Source organism: Homarus americanus, unplaced genomic scaffold (assembly GCF_018991925.1).
Source record: "Homarus americanus isolate GMGI-L3 unplaced genomic scaffold, GMGI_Hamer_2.0 scaffold56333, whole genome shotgun sequence".
NCBI classification, from domain to species: Eukaryota; Metazoa; Arthropoda; class Malacostraca; order Decapoda; family Nephropidae; genus Homarus; species Homarus americanus.
This window is the reverse complement of record NW_024734940.1, coordinates 11,875,502-11,889,915: the sequence shown is the minus strand read 5'-3', so window position 1 is coordinate 11,889,915 and position 14,414 is coordinate 11,875,502. Positions and strand designations below refer to the sequence as shown.

The following is a 14,414-nucleotide window of genomic DNA, read 5'->3' as shown; positions in this document are numbered from 1 at the left end:
AAATTACAATGTTATAATTTTTTTTGTGAAAGTTGGATTTGTGCTCATACTGTGCATCTTAGATTTAGTGGCCAGACTTACAACTGAAGGAATGAGTTAACGAAAAGCTCTGCCACCCTTAAAACATATTTGTTTATGGTAGGACTGTATATCGTCACACAAGAAGGGTTTAGTGTTCAGTAAAGTGGGGGAATATCCATTTAGTGATCTTTTTTTTTTTACCGCAACAAACCCTCGACTTACTGGTGGCTTTGGGCCAGGGAAAGTTCCTGGTGACTGACTATAGTACAAGAAAGGTAGATGTGTAGCCCACTACTGTATACATGACTGTCCACATCACTCCAGTTCTGTTCTGAGGCTTTTCTTGGTGGTCATGTAAAGAGAAGCATGACAAGTGGGTGGTGGAGTGACCAAGGATCCCCAGCTGTTGATATTTACCTCTTCCTCAGACACTAAAGAAAACACTTCATAAAGGAAAAATCATTGTACATGTTGCCTAACTTGGAAACATTAAACAACATGTGAAGAGAGAATGATTACCATGTGACTTATACAGTACAGTACTAGTAACGATGCAGTTAAGGGTAAAGACATGACGACGATGATGTTGACAACACCGTTAGTTAGTCTCGGACTTATCAGTTGGCCACTCTTGTGATGGTTGGTTAGGTGGGGAGACAACCTGTAGTAATCTTTGGTGTAGTACAGTGCAGCTTATTTAAACTACCTACTCATTCTGTTTCCCCTTGATCTCAATTTAAGGATTATTGTGTTGACTCATAAACTGTTATTGGTAGAGGCATTATACGAGATAATGGGGAAGAAGACAAAGCCCCGTGCAGTATTTTACCGAGGCTCTGAAATTCTCGTTTTCAAAACGAACAATAGTTTGGGTTCATGTTTATTGAAAAATTGAATTATTATGACAAACTGGACTGGAATACTGATTAAAGTTACACTGATATAACAAAACATTTAGTGAGAGATCTTGATACAAAGGTTTAGTGGTGATGGCATACATATACGCTTCATAAATTTACATGTAAACATCTTATAGTTTGCGTGTTTATATTTGCTTATGACCCATTTTGAGGATTTGTTGGCAGGTCAGGCCAACATTAACCCGGCACCATACCACACATTGCAGTCCAGGCCCATGAAGTAAATATTCAGGTGGAGTTAATTTCAGGATGTTCGGTTATTTTAGTTTATTTTCATTTTATTGAAGGTTAAGGGAACACGTAGGGGGAGGGTGTCACCTTGTGGACAATGAAGCTATACATAATGTGCTCACTGAAGGAGTTGTTATTGTGTGTTAGGGAGAGGACATTTCTGGACCCTTGTGGACTGAGTTTTTCAGTGAGAGCAGTTTGGGTCCTGAGCTGCCTCTATATACGGTACTGTAATTTATACAGTACTAGTAATGTGATATTACAGTACTACAGTATTTAGAGCATTAGGATAATGAGGGTGAGTACAGTATCCTAGAATGGATTTCTTGTCTTACCCATTAGAACAGGGATGTTTCCTACTTTATGTTAGCTTGTAGAATACACCTTCAGGAGTGACACTTGGTTTGTTTCACATGAAAAGCTCCTAAAGTGGATGAAAAGTATGTACCAGGTGCAATATTTTCTAGTCACAATTCACAGTTTTCTGACTAAGCTCATCACAAGCTTGACCATTTGTTCTAGCTGGAGAAGAAGGCTGTGGTATTGAGGATTTAACATGATTATGGGGTCAGTTAGTCTGCTAGTTGACACTTCGTGAGCCTTTCAGTGGTGCTCTGTAGTGCTCAGTGAACCTTTCATTGGTGCTCTTTAGTGCTCAGTGAACCTTTCAGTGGTGCTCTGTAGTGCTCAGTGAACCTTTCAGTGGTGCTCTGTAGTGCTCAGTGAACCTTTCAGTGGTGCTCTGTAGTGCTCTGTGAACCTTTCATTGGTGCTCTGTAGTGCCTTGATAACAGTGGATGCTTTAGGGAACAAAGAGAAGTTCTTGTGACTCATTTGGGTTCTTTTAGTATTGTACTTAGATGTCCTTCTGTCTTAGGCAGGGACAGATGATCTCACTCACTGTATAAGTGTTGAGTTTAACAGTCCATGTTGACATTGTTAGTGGTTCTGAGACTCACTATTTTTGTTTGGCTGCTTATGCCTTGCTCTTGAAGTACTGTTGTCCAATGATTTCTTTCTTGGAGTTGTTTGGTTGATCAGATGCCTGTGTGTAATGATATGGCTCGGCTGTTTCTGGTAGACCAGGACTATGTTCTCTAGGGACAACGTGGAATATGCTGAAGCTGCTTTCTTAATTGGGAACTTTGTGATGATTGTGTGGGATGCTGGTGTCGGGTGAGTGACAGCACCTCTCTGGGTTGTGGGAAGCTGAGGCTTTATCCTGGAATCTATCCATAATTGGATTTTGATCACCAACTCTAAGTGTTTTATATGACCTGCTTTGCTGGAGGATCCTGTATAGTAATAGAAAATACACTTTCCTGGTTCCAGACTAAATGGGATGAGGTGTGTTGTTCCCTCCATACTGTACTCCACTCCACTCCATTGTGATGACAATTAATTTTACATAGTGATTCAACATTGGCTGTGTAATGTTAACCTTCAATCAGACAATATAATGAGTTACATTCTTCATCTTACATGATGATGTCTGTCATTAGATTACTGAACATTTATTTTGGGTGTTGTAAGTTTCTCTCTGGGCTGGTCACCATTGACTCAAATGTTTATGGTGACTTATATGATGAGGACATTATTCAGCTGTCAGGGAGCCTCAGGTTGGGAGTTTGGGGCCTTATTGTATTATGAGTAGCTACAGCTTGAACAAGTCCAGTCCAGCTCTGACTGGTTACTTAATGTTCATTTTGTCAGAGGCTTTGTCATCATTCCTGCATAGTTAGGAAGTTCTCAGTGTCTGTCTAGACGTTGGAGTATTTATAGTACTGTACAGTATTGTACTGTACACTCACTGGGTGTTGGGCTATAAGTGAAAGATTGATTCTGAAATATATTTACAGTATCTAGTGAAGCCCTTTACTAGGTAGGTGACTCTCACATCTTCCCTCGGGTTTGTGGATACAGTAGTCAGATGGAGACCGGACCAAAGGGACAGATTATCACTGAAATCAAAATGGTGGCCATAATTAAGACACAGTGTCTAGAGTAACTTTTGCTTCCAGTCTCCCCTTGAAGGGAGAAGGTTGTTAGGTGAGGGATGAGACCAACTTACAGCTGCTGGTGAAGGCTGCTCTCATGTTTCTCTAAAGTCTCTTAATTTTTCCAACAAAATAAAAACCTACAACAGACAGTACAACAGTACTTGATTGTATGTATTTGTTTATACAGATCATGCTTGAACTGCTGTAAAGTGACAGGTGGGTGTTGTGATAACCTTGAAAGATTCAACCATATTACAAAATGTGATCTAAGTGTCTAAAGTCAGTAAGGCATTGCACTGTCATCTTCCTCACTTAACAACAACATGGCTTCTTCCCCTGGAGGTGATCTTGTCTGCCCAACACTTCTCAGGTGTGTACAGAACAGTGCAGTGCAGGATCAAAGGATGTATCAAGTCCCTGGACTCTGTTTTAAGAGTAACACTGGAATTTAAAAGCATCTTGGATTGAATGGTGAAACTGGTGACTGAAGTACTGTACTGTATCCAAGAGCTATGAGTACCAAATTATTTAGATGTGTGGGCAAGGATCTAACAACAAATGAAGTACTCTCCTCTACTCTGATAAAGAAACAAGAAATTGGTGAAGGTGTTTTAGGCCATAGAGAGAATACAGTACAGTAGTATCATTATAGGAGACATCTCTGCTGTGAAGGTAACACAAACTGTGTGATGCAGGATAATCTTGGAGCTGATGATTGAAGTAACAGACACATGCTGTACTGTACTGTATGTGCAGTACAGTACTGTACTGTATTACTAAATTTGTTTATACTGTACTTGATCTATAATAAATTCCTTCTAAATAAAACTAAACAAAACTCTTGGTATTAGCGGTTCACTGCTGGTGATGATTAAACCTTTTGAAAGAGTAAGACTCACAAAGAAGGAATGTACTGTACTGTAGTGGACTACTGTACTGTACTATACTGTACAGTACTGTACTGGACTACTGTACTATACTGGACTGGACTACTGTACTATACTGTACTGGACTACTGTACTATACTGTACTGGACTACTGTACTATACTGTACTGGACGACTGTACTATACTGGACTGGACTACTGTACTGTACTGTTGGTTTGTAAAGTCTGGAACTACATTATGTCCATTTTTAAGTGTAAACAAAAGTTTAAAATTGGTGGTTTTGACTTACTGTAATAAAGTTAATAACGTGGAACATTAGTGATGAGGAAAGTTCCTCGTCATATGAGATACTCTACTGTAACATTTTTAAACCTGACAAAATAGAGAGAATTTGTGTGTCAGAGAGGGTAGAGGTAGCAGTGTTTACCTGTCAGCTTATGACGTGAAAGGGTTGATTTGAGGGAAAAATAGATTAATGAGCGATGTAAAGGTGCGTTGTTGGTGGGGGGGGGGCTGGTGTTAGATCTATTTTGTCGCTAATGAAGGGGTTATGACTCCATAAAATGCGTTATGTAAGAATTTCTGTGGTCAAGGGGTCCCCCCCCCCCGATAAAAAGTTAATATTGATAGAGAATGAAAAGCTCAAGAACGAGACTTAGTACTGTACAGGAGGTCCCTGGGTTACGAACGGGTTCTGTTCCTGAGAATGTTCATAAGTCGGATGTGTACACAAGTTAGAACACATGCTATGTGCATACTGTACTTAAAGAGCAGTGTTTAAAATCCACTACTACATCATAGCCTAAGTCCTTATATACATCTAAATCACTTAAGACAAAAGAAGAAATAGAATGACAAAATACAGTAAATCAAAGTAAAAAATAAGTCATTAGGTAAATAATGCAAATTTCAAGTTTAACCTCATTGGTTTTGTTGGGTGTTCATAAGTCGGGAACCCCCTGTACTCTATTGATAGCGTCTATGTTCTGTATTGAAAATTTTAAGACTTAACTCGTGTGAGTAAGTGGACCTTCATATGAAACAGTTGGTGCACCAGAAGAGGAAAATAAAAAGTTAAAGTTAAGAAATAATAAATCAAGATGATGTTACTGTACCACTTTAAGAAAATGATCATATTGTTAACATGACCGGAAGTTTTTAATGTCCCTGTGCAATACAGTACATTATGTGTGCCTGGGGTGTGAGATGGTTCAGGGAGAGATAACACAGGACACTTGGCAAGTTTCTCCAGAAGAGGCTGCTCACGCTGGCTCTTGAAGACAGGAGATGAAACATAACTTATTAGGAGAACAATGAACAGAGATTGTACAGCAGTAAACAACTGTACTGTCAGATGAAGCAACAAATAAGACTGGAAACTATAGACCAGTTATGGTAGAAGCTGACAGCAGTGGAGGAGAGTTATTGTTCTGTAAACACTGTACTGTACCGATTTATTGCCCTTGATTTAAATTCAGGCAACTTACTTCAGGTATAGTTTCTGCTCAATACTTTCCATAGCCCGTCACAATAGGGTTAATTTTAATAGGAAAGTGTATGGTGAAGGTCAGGTGCACTACATTACCAGGCGTTTTAGTTTTAAAATACTGTACTGAACTATCGCCCTTACTGTGAACTTAGGTAATTTAAGATGAGATAATCCTGGTTTTGGCTGACATGATTGTTGTCTGAGTGCAGGAACATGAAAACATTCCTGCTTCACATTGTAGAGTTTATTGGATATTTGTGAGGGGAAGGACACGCACACACACGCACACACACGCACGCGCACACACACGCATGCATGCACACACACACATACATATATATATATATATATATTTCAGTATAACTTTGTAGCTACATTATAAATCACTAAACTATGTTACAGTATTTACTTGATTTTTACACAATATGTACGATACTATACAAGGTGTTAATAAATAATTTGTCAAAAGTAGTTTTACTGAAGAGAATATTTAGACCAGTTTTGCTGACTGTGTTGACTGACACACATGATAAGTGTGGCATTTAAAGCAAGAATGAGAACTTCAGTTCTTAAACTACTCAGAGAAGCATGGGATAGCCAGGTCCACTGTTAAGTTTCAAATTCAAGTTAATATTTTAAGGACTCAGGAGCTGAAGTGACAGTGGTGAGCCATACTGCTGGAGGAACACAGCACAGGAGGTTCCCACTATATATATATATATATTATGTAATTTATTTATGGTACAGTACTGTATTAAGTGTGCTTGCATGCACACCCTCTGTTTTTCTGATGGTTCCACCAGCATGCTGATTCGGTATTAAAATGATTGCCTAAATATTATCGTTATGCAAGAATCTTTTATTATTGTTGTTTCTTTATTCTTGGGATGGTTGTTTAGTACTGTTTCCAAAACAAAGGAATGTTAATAATAACCCATGAAACTTGTCATTTGTTTTATTCATAAGTGAATTCTCAGATAAGGTCATGATATCAGTAATCTTCAACATTGGCCATCACTGATAAACAGTAGCTTTGTCTGCATGGTAGTAACTTAACAACAAATGAGGCACAGCAGTTTGGTTGTGATCTCTTTGCAGTGGCGGATACTGAGACTAACAGGGTCAACCGACTTTGCTGGGGTGACGGGGGAGCCGAAACGCAAGTATCCTTGTATGTTTTGTGGTAAGCTCTTCCTTCGCCGGGGCCACGCCAGCCAACACGAACGTAAACACACCGGTAACCTACCTTACTCCTGTGAAATCTGCAACAAGAAATTTATCAACAAGTCGCATTATGATTACCACATGACCCGTAGTCTGGAACATCAGACAAACCTTAGGAACACCGTGTGAAGTGAGCTGTTATGATTTGGTTATCAGATGGAATGGCCAGAAGTACAGTACTGTAGAGAGTGGAAGACAACTAAACTAGCTGGCTACAAAATTAGTAAATGATGCCAAGCCTTTGTTTTGTTGCAGGGGGGTTGTGATGGTGGTGGTGGGGGCGATGATTATGGTGAGGAAGAGGTGGTCAAGGTTTTGGTGGACAAGGCATTTTGTCTGCTTCCATCTTTTCCTTACATGGACCACCCTGCATCCAGCAGTAGTGGTCCCTACCCCGCCATTAGTGCCCCCCAGCAGGTAGGCTACGGCTGCCAAGTGTGCGGCCAGATCATCCAGCGAAGAGATAATTATCGAAGACACCTGCGCCTTCACTCTGGATTATTGCCCTTCCAGTGTCACCTCTGCCCACGGCGCTTCAACACTCGCTACCATCTACAGTACCACCTCAAGTGTAGTAAAGTGCATGCTGCTGCATCTGACAGTGAACAAGTTGATGCATGACTGAGGGGCAAATGTCCAGAACAAATACATATTGAGACTAGAGTGTAGTTAATTACTGTATGTATTTGTGTTCTCGAAATTAGAAGTACTGAACTGTACTGTGCACACTGTACTAGTTGATACAGGGTTGTAGTGTAAGAGAAGACCATGAAGCAGTGACTTAATTCCTCTTAATCTGTAAAATCTAATGAGATTTGTCACAGAACAGTTGACCAGAACTCTGAATGGAAAAGAAAACCCATAAAAAGTTTTAATTTTGTATTTATAATGGAAATAGAAATGAGTGTTTGTTCATTTTTCTTCTTAAGTGTATTACAGTAACACAGTTGAAAGATTATTACAATTTTCAGTTGAGTGTTACCAAAGTTTTCCTGCATTAATAACTCACCTGAGAAGTGAGTGTTCAGGTACAGGTAAGAACACCTGTCCACTTGGTGTCGTACCTTCATGAAGCTTCAAGTTACAAGTTAGGCAGTGGTTACTGAAAACTGACTAGAAGGATTGGAAGAGGCTTAGTGGGAATGGGAATTCAGAGCTGCTTGGTGAGACCAGTCTTTCATTTGTTGCAGGACTGTGGCATGTATTTCTTCGGCCCACCTTTAAGCAGCACTGCAGAGCCAAAAACCTTCAAATGCTCGTTCTGTGAGAAGACATTTGACCGTCGAGCTAATGCAGTTCGTCATGAAAAACTTCACACTGGAGAGAAGCCTTTTATATGTCTTCTGTGTGGTCGTCGGTTCATCACCAAGGCAAACTTGATGTACCACCTTATGCGTAGCCAGGAGCATGCACCTCACCGCAGTACTGCCCTCATCCAACTATCAGACACCAGACCACATTTATAAAGCAGCTGTAGGCTCAGATGACATGGGTGATCTGGCAATAGATTTGACTGCCTTGCTTTTTGAAGTTCACGATAGAATCCGAAATGTGACTGTAGGTTCTGTGAAGGAATGTTGGGATGGGTGGGTTCTGCGACCCATATAGCTGCTGTAGCCACTGTAGAGATGCTGGCTAAGGCAGGTCTCCTCTCATTTGTTGCAGGGTACGTGGCAAGCCTGCCACTTGGATTGGCTCAGGGATCCAGCTGGTGGTGACAGCAGCCGACCCTTTGTGTGTACCTACTGCCAGAAGGCCTTCAAGCGGAAGGATCACCTCTTAATACACGAAAAAGTGCACACCGGTGACAAGCCCTTTGTGTGTGAAGTATGTGGTCACCGCTTTGCACAAAAGACTCACCTTCGTAATCATCTCACCAAACATTCTGAAGTGCGTGCTCATGCCTGCCTTGTTTGTGGCAAACGCTTCAAACGGAAGGACTCACTTAAGATACATGAAAAAATACATCATGATGAAACTAATACTTGTGCCATCTGTGGAGTTGTGTTAGAATCTCGTGAGGGCTGGCGTGCTCATCTGTCTTCACACTATCAGATGTAGCATTTATGGTGACAACTGGAAATTTTCAGTGGTGCACTGTAAGAAGCGTCGGATAGCCCCATATAAGGGCAAAAAAGCAATACAGTGATGCAGCAACATATATGTAGTTGGCAGGAGAGTGTTTGGGTGGGAGTGGGTAGAGCCGCCTGGTGATGATATTGCTAAGCAGCTCTCCTCTGCTCTGTTCCAGGGGCTGATGGCTGCCCTCAACTACCACATGGCCTCGTTGGACGAGGAGACGCTCAGGCCACACCAGTGCGTGTATTGTGGGCGTCGTTTTAAGCGTAAAGATCACCGCATCGAGCACGAAAGGATCCACACTGGCGAGCGTCCCTATGCTTGTCGACTATGTGGTCGTGCCTTTGTACAGAAGCACCAGTTAATGAGTCACGTGCGACGCAAGCATGCCACAGATCCCACCTTCCCCAGGCCATATCCACCAGCTCATCAACCCCCTGCACCTTCCTCCTCACATCAGAACAGAAGTGGGGGAGATCAACAAACTCACTATTAGCAACATACAGTATATTGGCCTAACAAAAGTCTTAAGCCTCCATCATATAAACCAACAGATTCACATGAAACTGACAGGTCTCTTTATTTTTTAAACAACAAATGCATTTATTGTTGATATTAGATATTTATATAAAAGGTGAACATTTATTTGCTAAAATCGGAGATTTTTTATGGATTTCATTTTATATTTTTTATATTTTTATTGCCAGCAGTCTTTCACTGTTACCATGTTACAGTACTGTAGCTAGTAACTTGCTGCTACTCTTTATTTACTGCTGAAACTATTCATTTGCTGTACATCTTATGGTGTTTGGGCCAACCTAACCTTACCTACTCCTGGCTTATAAAGATTGGAACCTGCTGTTAGGGGTCTATGGTAATTTCACATATGAAATGTTTATGATAAACTGTATCAGCAATATTCAAAATTCATTTCCTAAAGAGCATGTATTAAAACATGCATATCTCAATAGTTGTCAAAGTGTATATCCTTATACTGCTCAAGTATCACTTGTACTGTAGTTTCTGGTAATAAAGATTGTGTTATTATTATTATATCCTTATCCAACTCTTACGATGGCTGCTCTTCACGGTCATATGTATGGTGCACTTACAACTTTACCACTGGTGCTTTATAAATACTGTACTGTAGTAAAGGTATACAATACAGTACTCTACAATGCTTAAATTTTTAAAGATAAATTGGAAATTGTGTGGAAAGTTCTTGAATTTTTAGTTTTATATATACAGTACTATATATAGTATATAACAAGAAAATATATTTTTTATGGGATTATAAGAAACGTGAAATTTGTTTGGCAAGATAGATTAATTAACACAAGTGTCAGTTGTAAAGGTATAAATATGCATATATTGACAACTTGAAAATTCTCATGAGGCTGACCAGTTGAAAATGTTGATCTTAATTGTTTTGGAAAAATTTTGTGGATGTATTGAAGTTTTGTGAGTTATAAACTGAGGGCTTTATTTACACTTGATGGTAGACTAATGAGCAGTGCTTGAGAGGAGGTTAATACAGTACCAACTGAGGTGTGTAAGATGGCCTAGTACAGTACAGTACAGTACAGTACAGTACTCAGGATCTGAAAGTGCTCGGGACTAAGCCAGCATGTTTCTCCCTTCCAGGGGCATGTGGGGTGGCCAGGGTTGGCTGGGCACCGCTCTGTAGAGACCCAGGATATCGGCTTGGGGGGGCAAGCTGCCCTCATGCACAACCCCCTGCAGCATACCTCAGTTCTTACCCCTCAGGCTGCCGCCAACTCCTCAGAAGTGTACATGCGACCTTTCTCGTGCCCATTCTGTGACAGTAGGTTCAAGACCAAGCAGCACCTAACGCAACATCAGCGGCTCCACACAGGAGAAAAGCCCTATGCCTGCTCTCACTGCCGTGCTCGTTTCACACAAATGACCCCATTGAAGCGACATATGGCTAAACTACATCCAGATTTGACTCTGAATTCCCAACATTCTCCCTCAAGCTTTGCTTCACCTTAAGATGCAGTGCTTTAGCAATATCAGAGAGTTCTACTTTAGTTAACACAGGAAGTGGTACTGGTATTTTCTTGTGTGAAATATGATTTTTTTTAGTTGAATATTGTGGATGAGGTTGAGTGCATAAACCAAGAAAGTGTGTGTTCATTTTCATGTATTTTTTTACTGATGAATGTTAATAAACTCCTAAGGTAATTCCCCCTTGCCCCGCTTTTTGCCAAGTTACGACAGTTGTGAAAGGAGATACAGTACTGTACAGTATAAAATTTGGGCACTGAATTTGCCTTAATGATACCAAATGCAATGGCTCTAGATGCAGTGGTGAATCTTAAGTCTGTTTTCTATTGCTTTTGCCTTCTAAAGTAGGTCTCCTCTTGTTGCAGGGTGTCATGGTGCAACCTAAGGACATTTTGGGCTTATCGTCTTTTCAAGATAATATGGGACGAGTTCCAGGTGGCAGCTTATCTCATAGAATGAGTGCATTTACAAGTAACATAACAGAGGGTGGTGGGTGGGGGAGTGCTGTCAAGTGTAACTATGGAATAAACTGGGGAGACACAAGAGTCAACACTGAAAATGTAGTCAAAGACGATAGGCCCTTTCCTTGTCCTTACTGTCCCTTGAGCTTCAAGCGTCGCTACACGCTGCAGGAGCACGTACGAATCCACATTGGTGCTCGTCCATATGCTTGTCGTTCGTGTGGTAAAACATTCACGCAGAGAAGTTCTTTGCTTAAACATGTTCGAGTGCGTGTTTGCCAAAAGCATGTATTACAAAAATAAGGAAAGAACATAGTCTGCTTGGAATTACTGCAGTATAAAAGAAAAACTGGAAGGCAACACTCCTGGAAGGCTTTGGGAAAGTAAAATCATTGGTTTTTGTAATAGTTTCTTTCAAGATATTGTTTAGTGTTGAATAAAATACCACCAAGGCATTTATAAGATTAAATGCTAATTAAAAAAAAATAAAAATGATTTTGTTTAGAAATTTGTATTATATTAAAATATTAGGTAAAACATGAAGACAAAAACTTGTTACTTGTGAAGAGAATACTGTAGACTGGAACAGTCCATCACAGTATTATATGAAGGTAGGAGCTCGTGCAGTAAAACGTTTGACTCAACAGATGTAGTGGACTTTTGTGTATTTACAGTTGGTCGTGGTAAAGGTTTAATGCTCTGCGTATGAACAAAATCCAGGAAGTTTGTGTAATATATGGAAACAATCTTGTATACTTAAAGAAATTGTTTTCACTCCCCCCTCCCCCAAATTGTTTTTTATTCCCTAAGAGAACAGTGTTTTGGGGTAATACATTTGTATTGTGTCTTGAATAAAGATCAAATACATTGCCAATATTTTTTATAAACCTTCATATACCAAGTTACTAGTTATTGTGATGTGTGTTACAGTACACAATGTCTTGAGCTCTTTACACATGGGATTATTTTAAAAGATTGTGCTTTCATTTATGTACCATTTAAAAAGGTTGTTGAATTTGAGGTCACACATACAAGTTAAGTGTTCAAACTTGTCTGTGCAGTATTTGTATACGTTCAGTCATGGCTGCCATTACAGTTATGTCCTTTCTGTTCATAATTTTGTGTTATACTTCATACCTGTACCTTTCATCTGTAGTCAAATGTTGTTCTGTGGTGAAAATAATTTTGAATTTGTTTACCAGCTGCTAAACCCTCATTACCTGCTGACCATCAAGCATTGGGACAACACTACTGTAGTCTAAGAGTTGGGTTCAATGTTGCAGGCAGTCATGATGTCTGGCAGACCTAGTGATTCACCCCGAGTTAGGTGGCGACCCAGGATCCCAAGAAAACAAATGGCTTGGCAATCTCAGCAGCGTTGTGGTGTGTGTGGCTGTCTGTGTGAACCAACTGTGATACCTAGTTGGTATTCTACATGGGCTAGATTTATCTGTCACAGATGGAATGGTGCAGATCTTACCACAATGCCTTATTATTGAAACTTTCAAGTACTGTACAGTAGAACTTTCCAGTAGGACATGGCACACCAGGAATTGTTGGATTTGATATTGGGATGTTTGTTGTGGCTGGTGGTGCGTTACAGGGTTTTCTTGGCCGTCCTAGCCACTGCCACCTGAGATTAAAGTACGGGTGTCGGTCTCTTCCAGAGTGGTGGGGACTCTCTGCTCGGCACGAGGCGTAACTTGAAGCGAGATCCGGATCTGTGTCCTCCAGCTATCCTGGGGCTTGGCTCCCACTTGACCCCAAACTTACTGAGAGTGGATACAACGACAGTTGCTGCAGGAAGCATGTACCATGCTCTGGTGGATGCCGCAGGCTCGTGCATCACCGGAGGTCGCACTGACGTGAAGTCTCGAGTTTCGGTGAACCCTCTGGGAGCGAGTGTTCGAAGTGATTATAAGTCATCGTCTCTAAACCCTCTTGCAGCGGCCGCAGGATTGGACGACAGTGTTGAACGCCCCTACCCTTGCCATTTTTGTGATGCCCGTTTTAAAAAAAAACAGCATCTTCAGAACCACGAGCGAATTCATACGGGGGAGAAGTACGTGTGCACTCTGTGTGGCCAGGCATTCAGTCGAATGCATATACTGAAGCATCACCTTGAGAGGAAACACACAGACCCATCCAACACAGTGTATCACTTAGACCCATGAAAGTGTTCTTAGGAGTATCTGCCCACAAGTCTTGGTAGCTGTAGTTGTTATACTTGGAGCCTGTTTTAGTGTGGCATAATGCTCGTAGATTTTTGGTTGCCGAAGAAAACGGAGGATTAAGTCGACGTTGCATTAATGCAGGAGAGATTTGCCATGTGAGACAGCTTTTTGTATAGTCATTATTTTGTAAGCATTTTATCAAGATGGATAATTATATTTATTTTATTGTATTTAAAGTTTGTTCCATCCTTTATTGATGTTTATAAAGGAAAGATAAATCACCTGCCTCACTTATGAAATAGTTAAGCCAACAGGCAGAATAACTTGGTGAATGCAACAGATATTCTTACGTGGTGACATGCAGTGACGAGCAATAAGAGAAACTTGTACGTGTGTCAATTTTCCTTAAATACAAGAAATAACATAATAGAACTAAATACAGGATGCAATTTCACTACTGTACTATAATTTGATGATGAAAATAAAGAGATACGGCGACGTGCTTAAGCGAAGTAACCAGCGTAGAGATACTGAACGTGATACTGAAAAATGATGAATAAGAAATTAATGTTAATATATACAGTACAGAATACATGTTCGGAACCCGAATACTCACAAAATTATGAAATTACCGTCCTGTGAAAATATGGACGTGACATTTACGACACGATGCTAACGCGTTGTGCGTGGCGAAGAGAGCGGGTTGGAGATTATATCCCACCATACAGTACGGTACTTTGGCCTCTCGTCCTGTGAGAGTATGTTTATCACTTCTAAATTATTATCCACCACATGTTTGAGGCTCTGTACAGTAGTTTGGATCCACCTTTAACACTGTTGCTGCTTCAGAAGCTTTGTTTCTTGAGATGTCAATGTTGGTCGTAAATTTGTAGTCGTTGG

The 14,414-nt window shown here is 40.5% G+C and overlaps 1 protein-coding gene across 29 annotated transcripts in view; it reads left to right on the top strand.

Moving 5' to 3' along the window:
- The window catches only part of LOC121870664 (zinc finger and BTB domain-containing protein 7B-like), an 85,570-nt gene that overhangs the window by 23,972 nt on the left and 47,184 nt on the right, over positions 1-14,414 (top strand). Inside the window, exon 5 of one of the 29 annotated variants that reach the window (XM_042372557.1) lies at positions 13,008-13,744. The exons of 21 other annotated variants lie outside the window; for them this stretch is intronic. In XM_042372557.1, the coding sequence (XP_042228491.1) occupies positions 13,008-13,514 (507 nt within the window). In that variant the 3' untranslated portion in view covers positions 13,515-13,744. 7 more of the 29 variants (XM_042372560.1, XM_042372564.1, XM_042372571.1 and 4 more) reach the window with 7 other exon arrangements.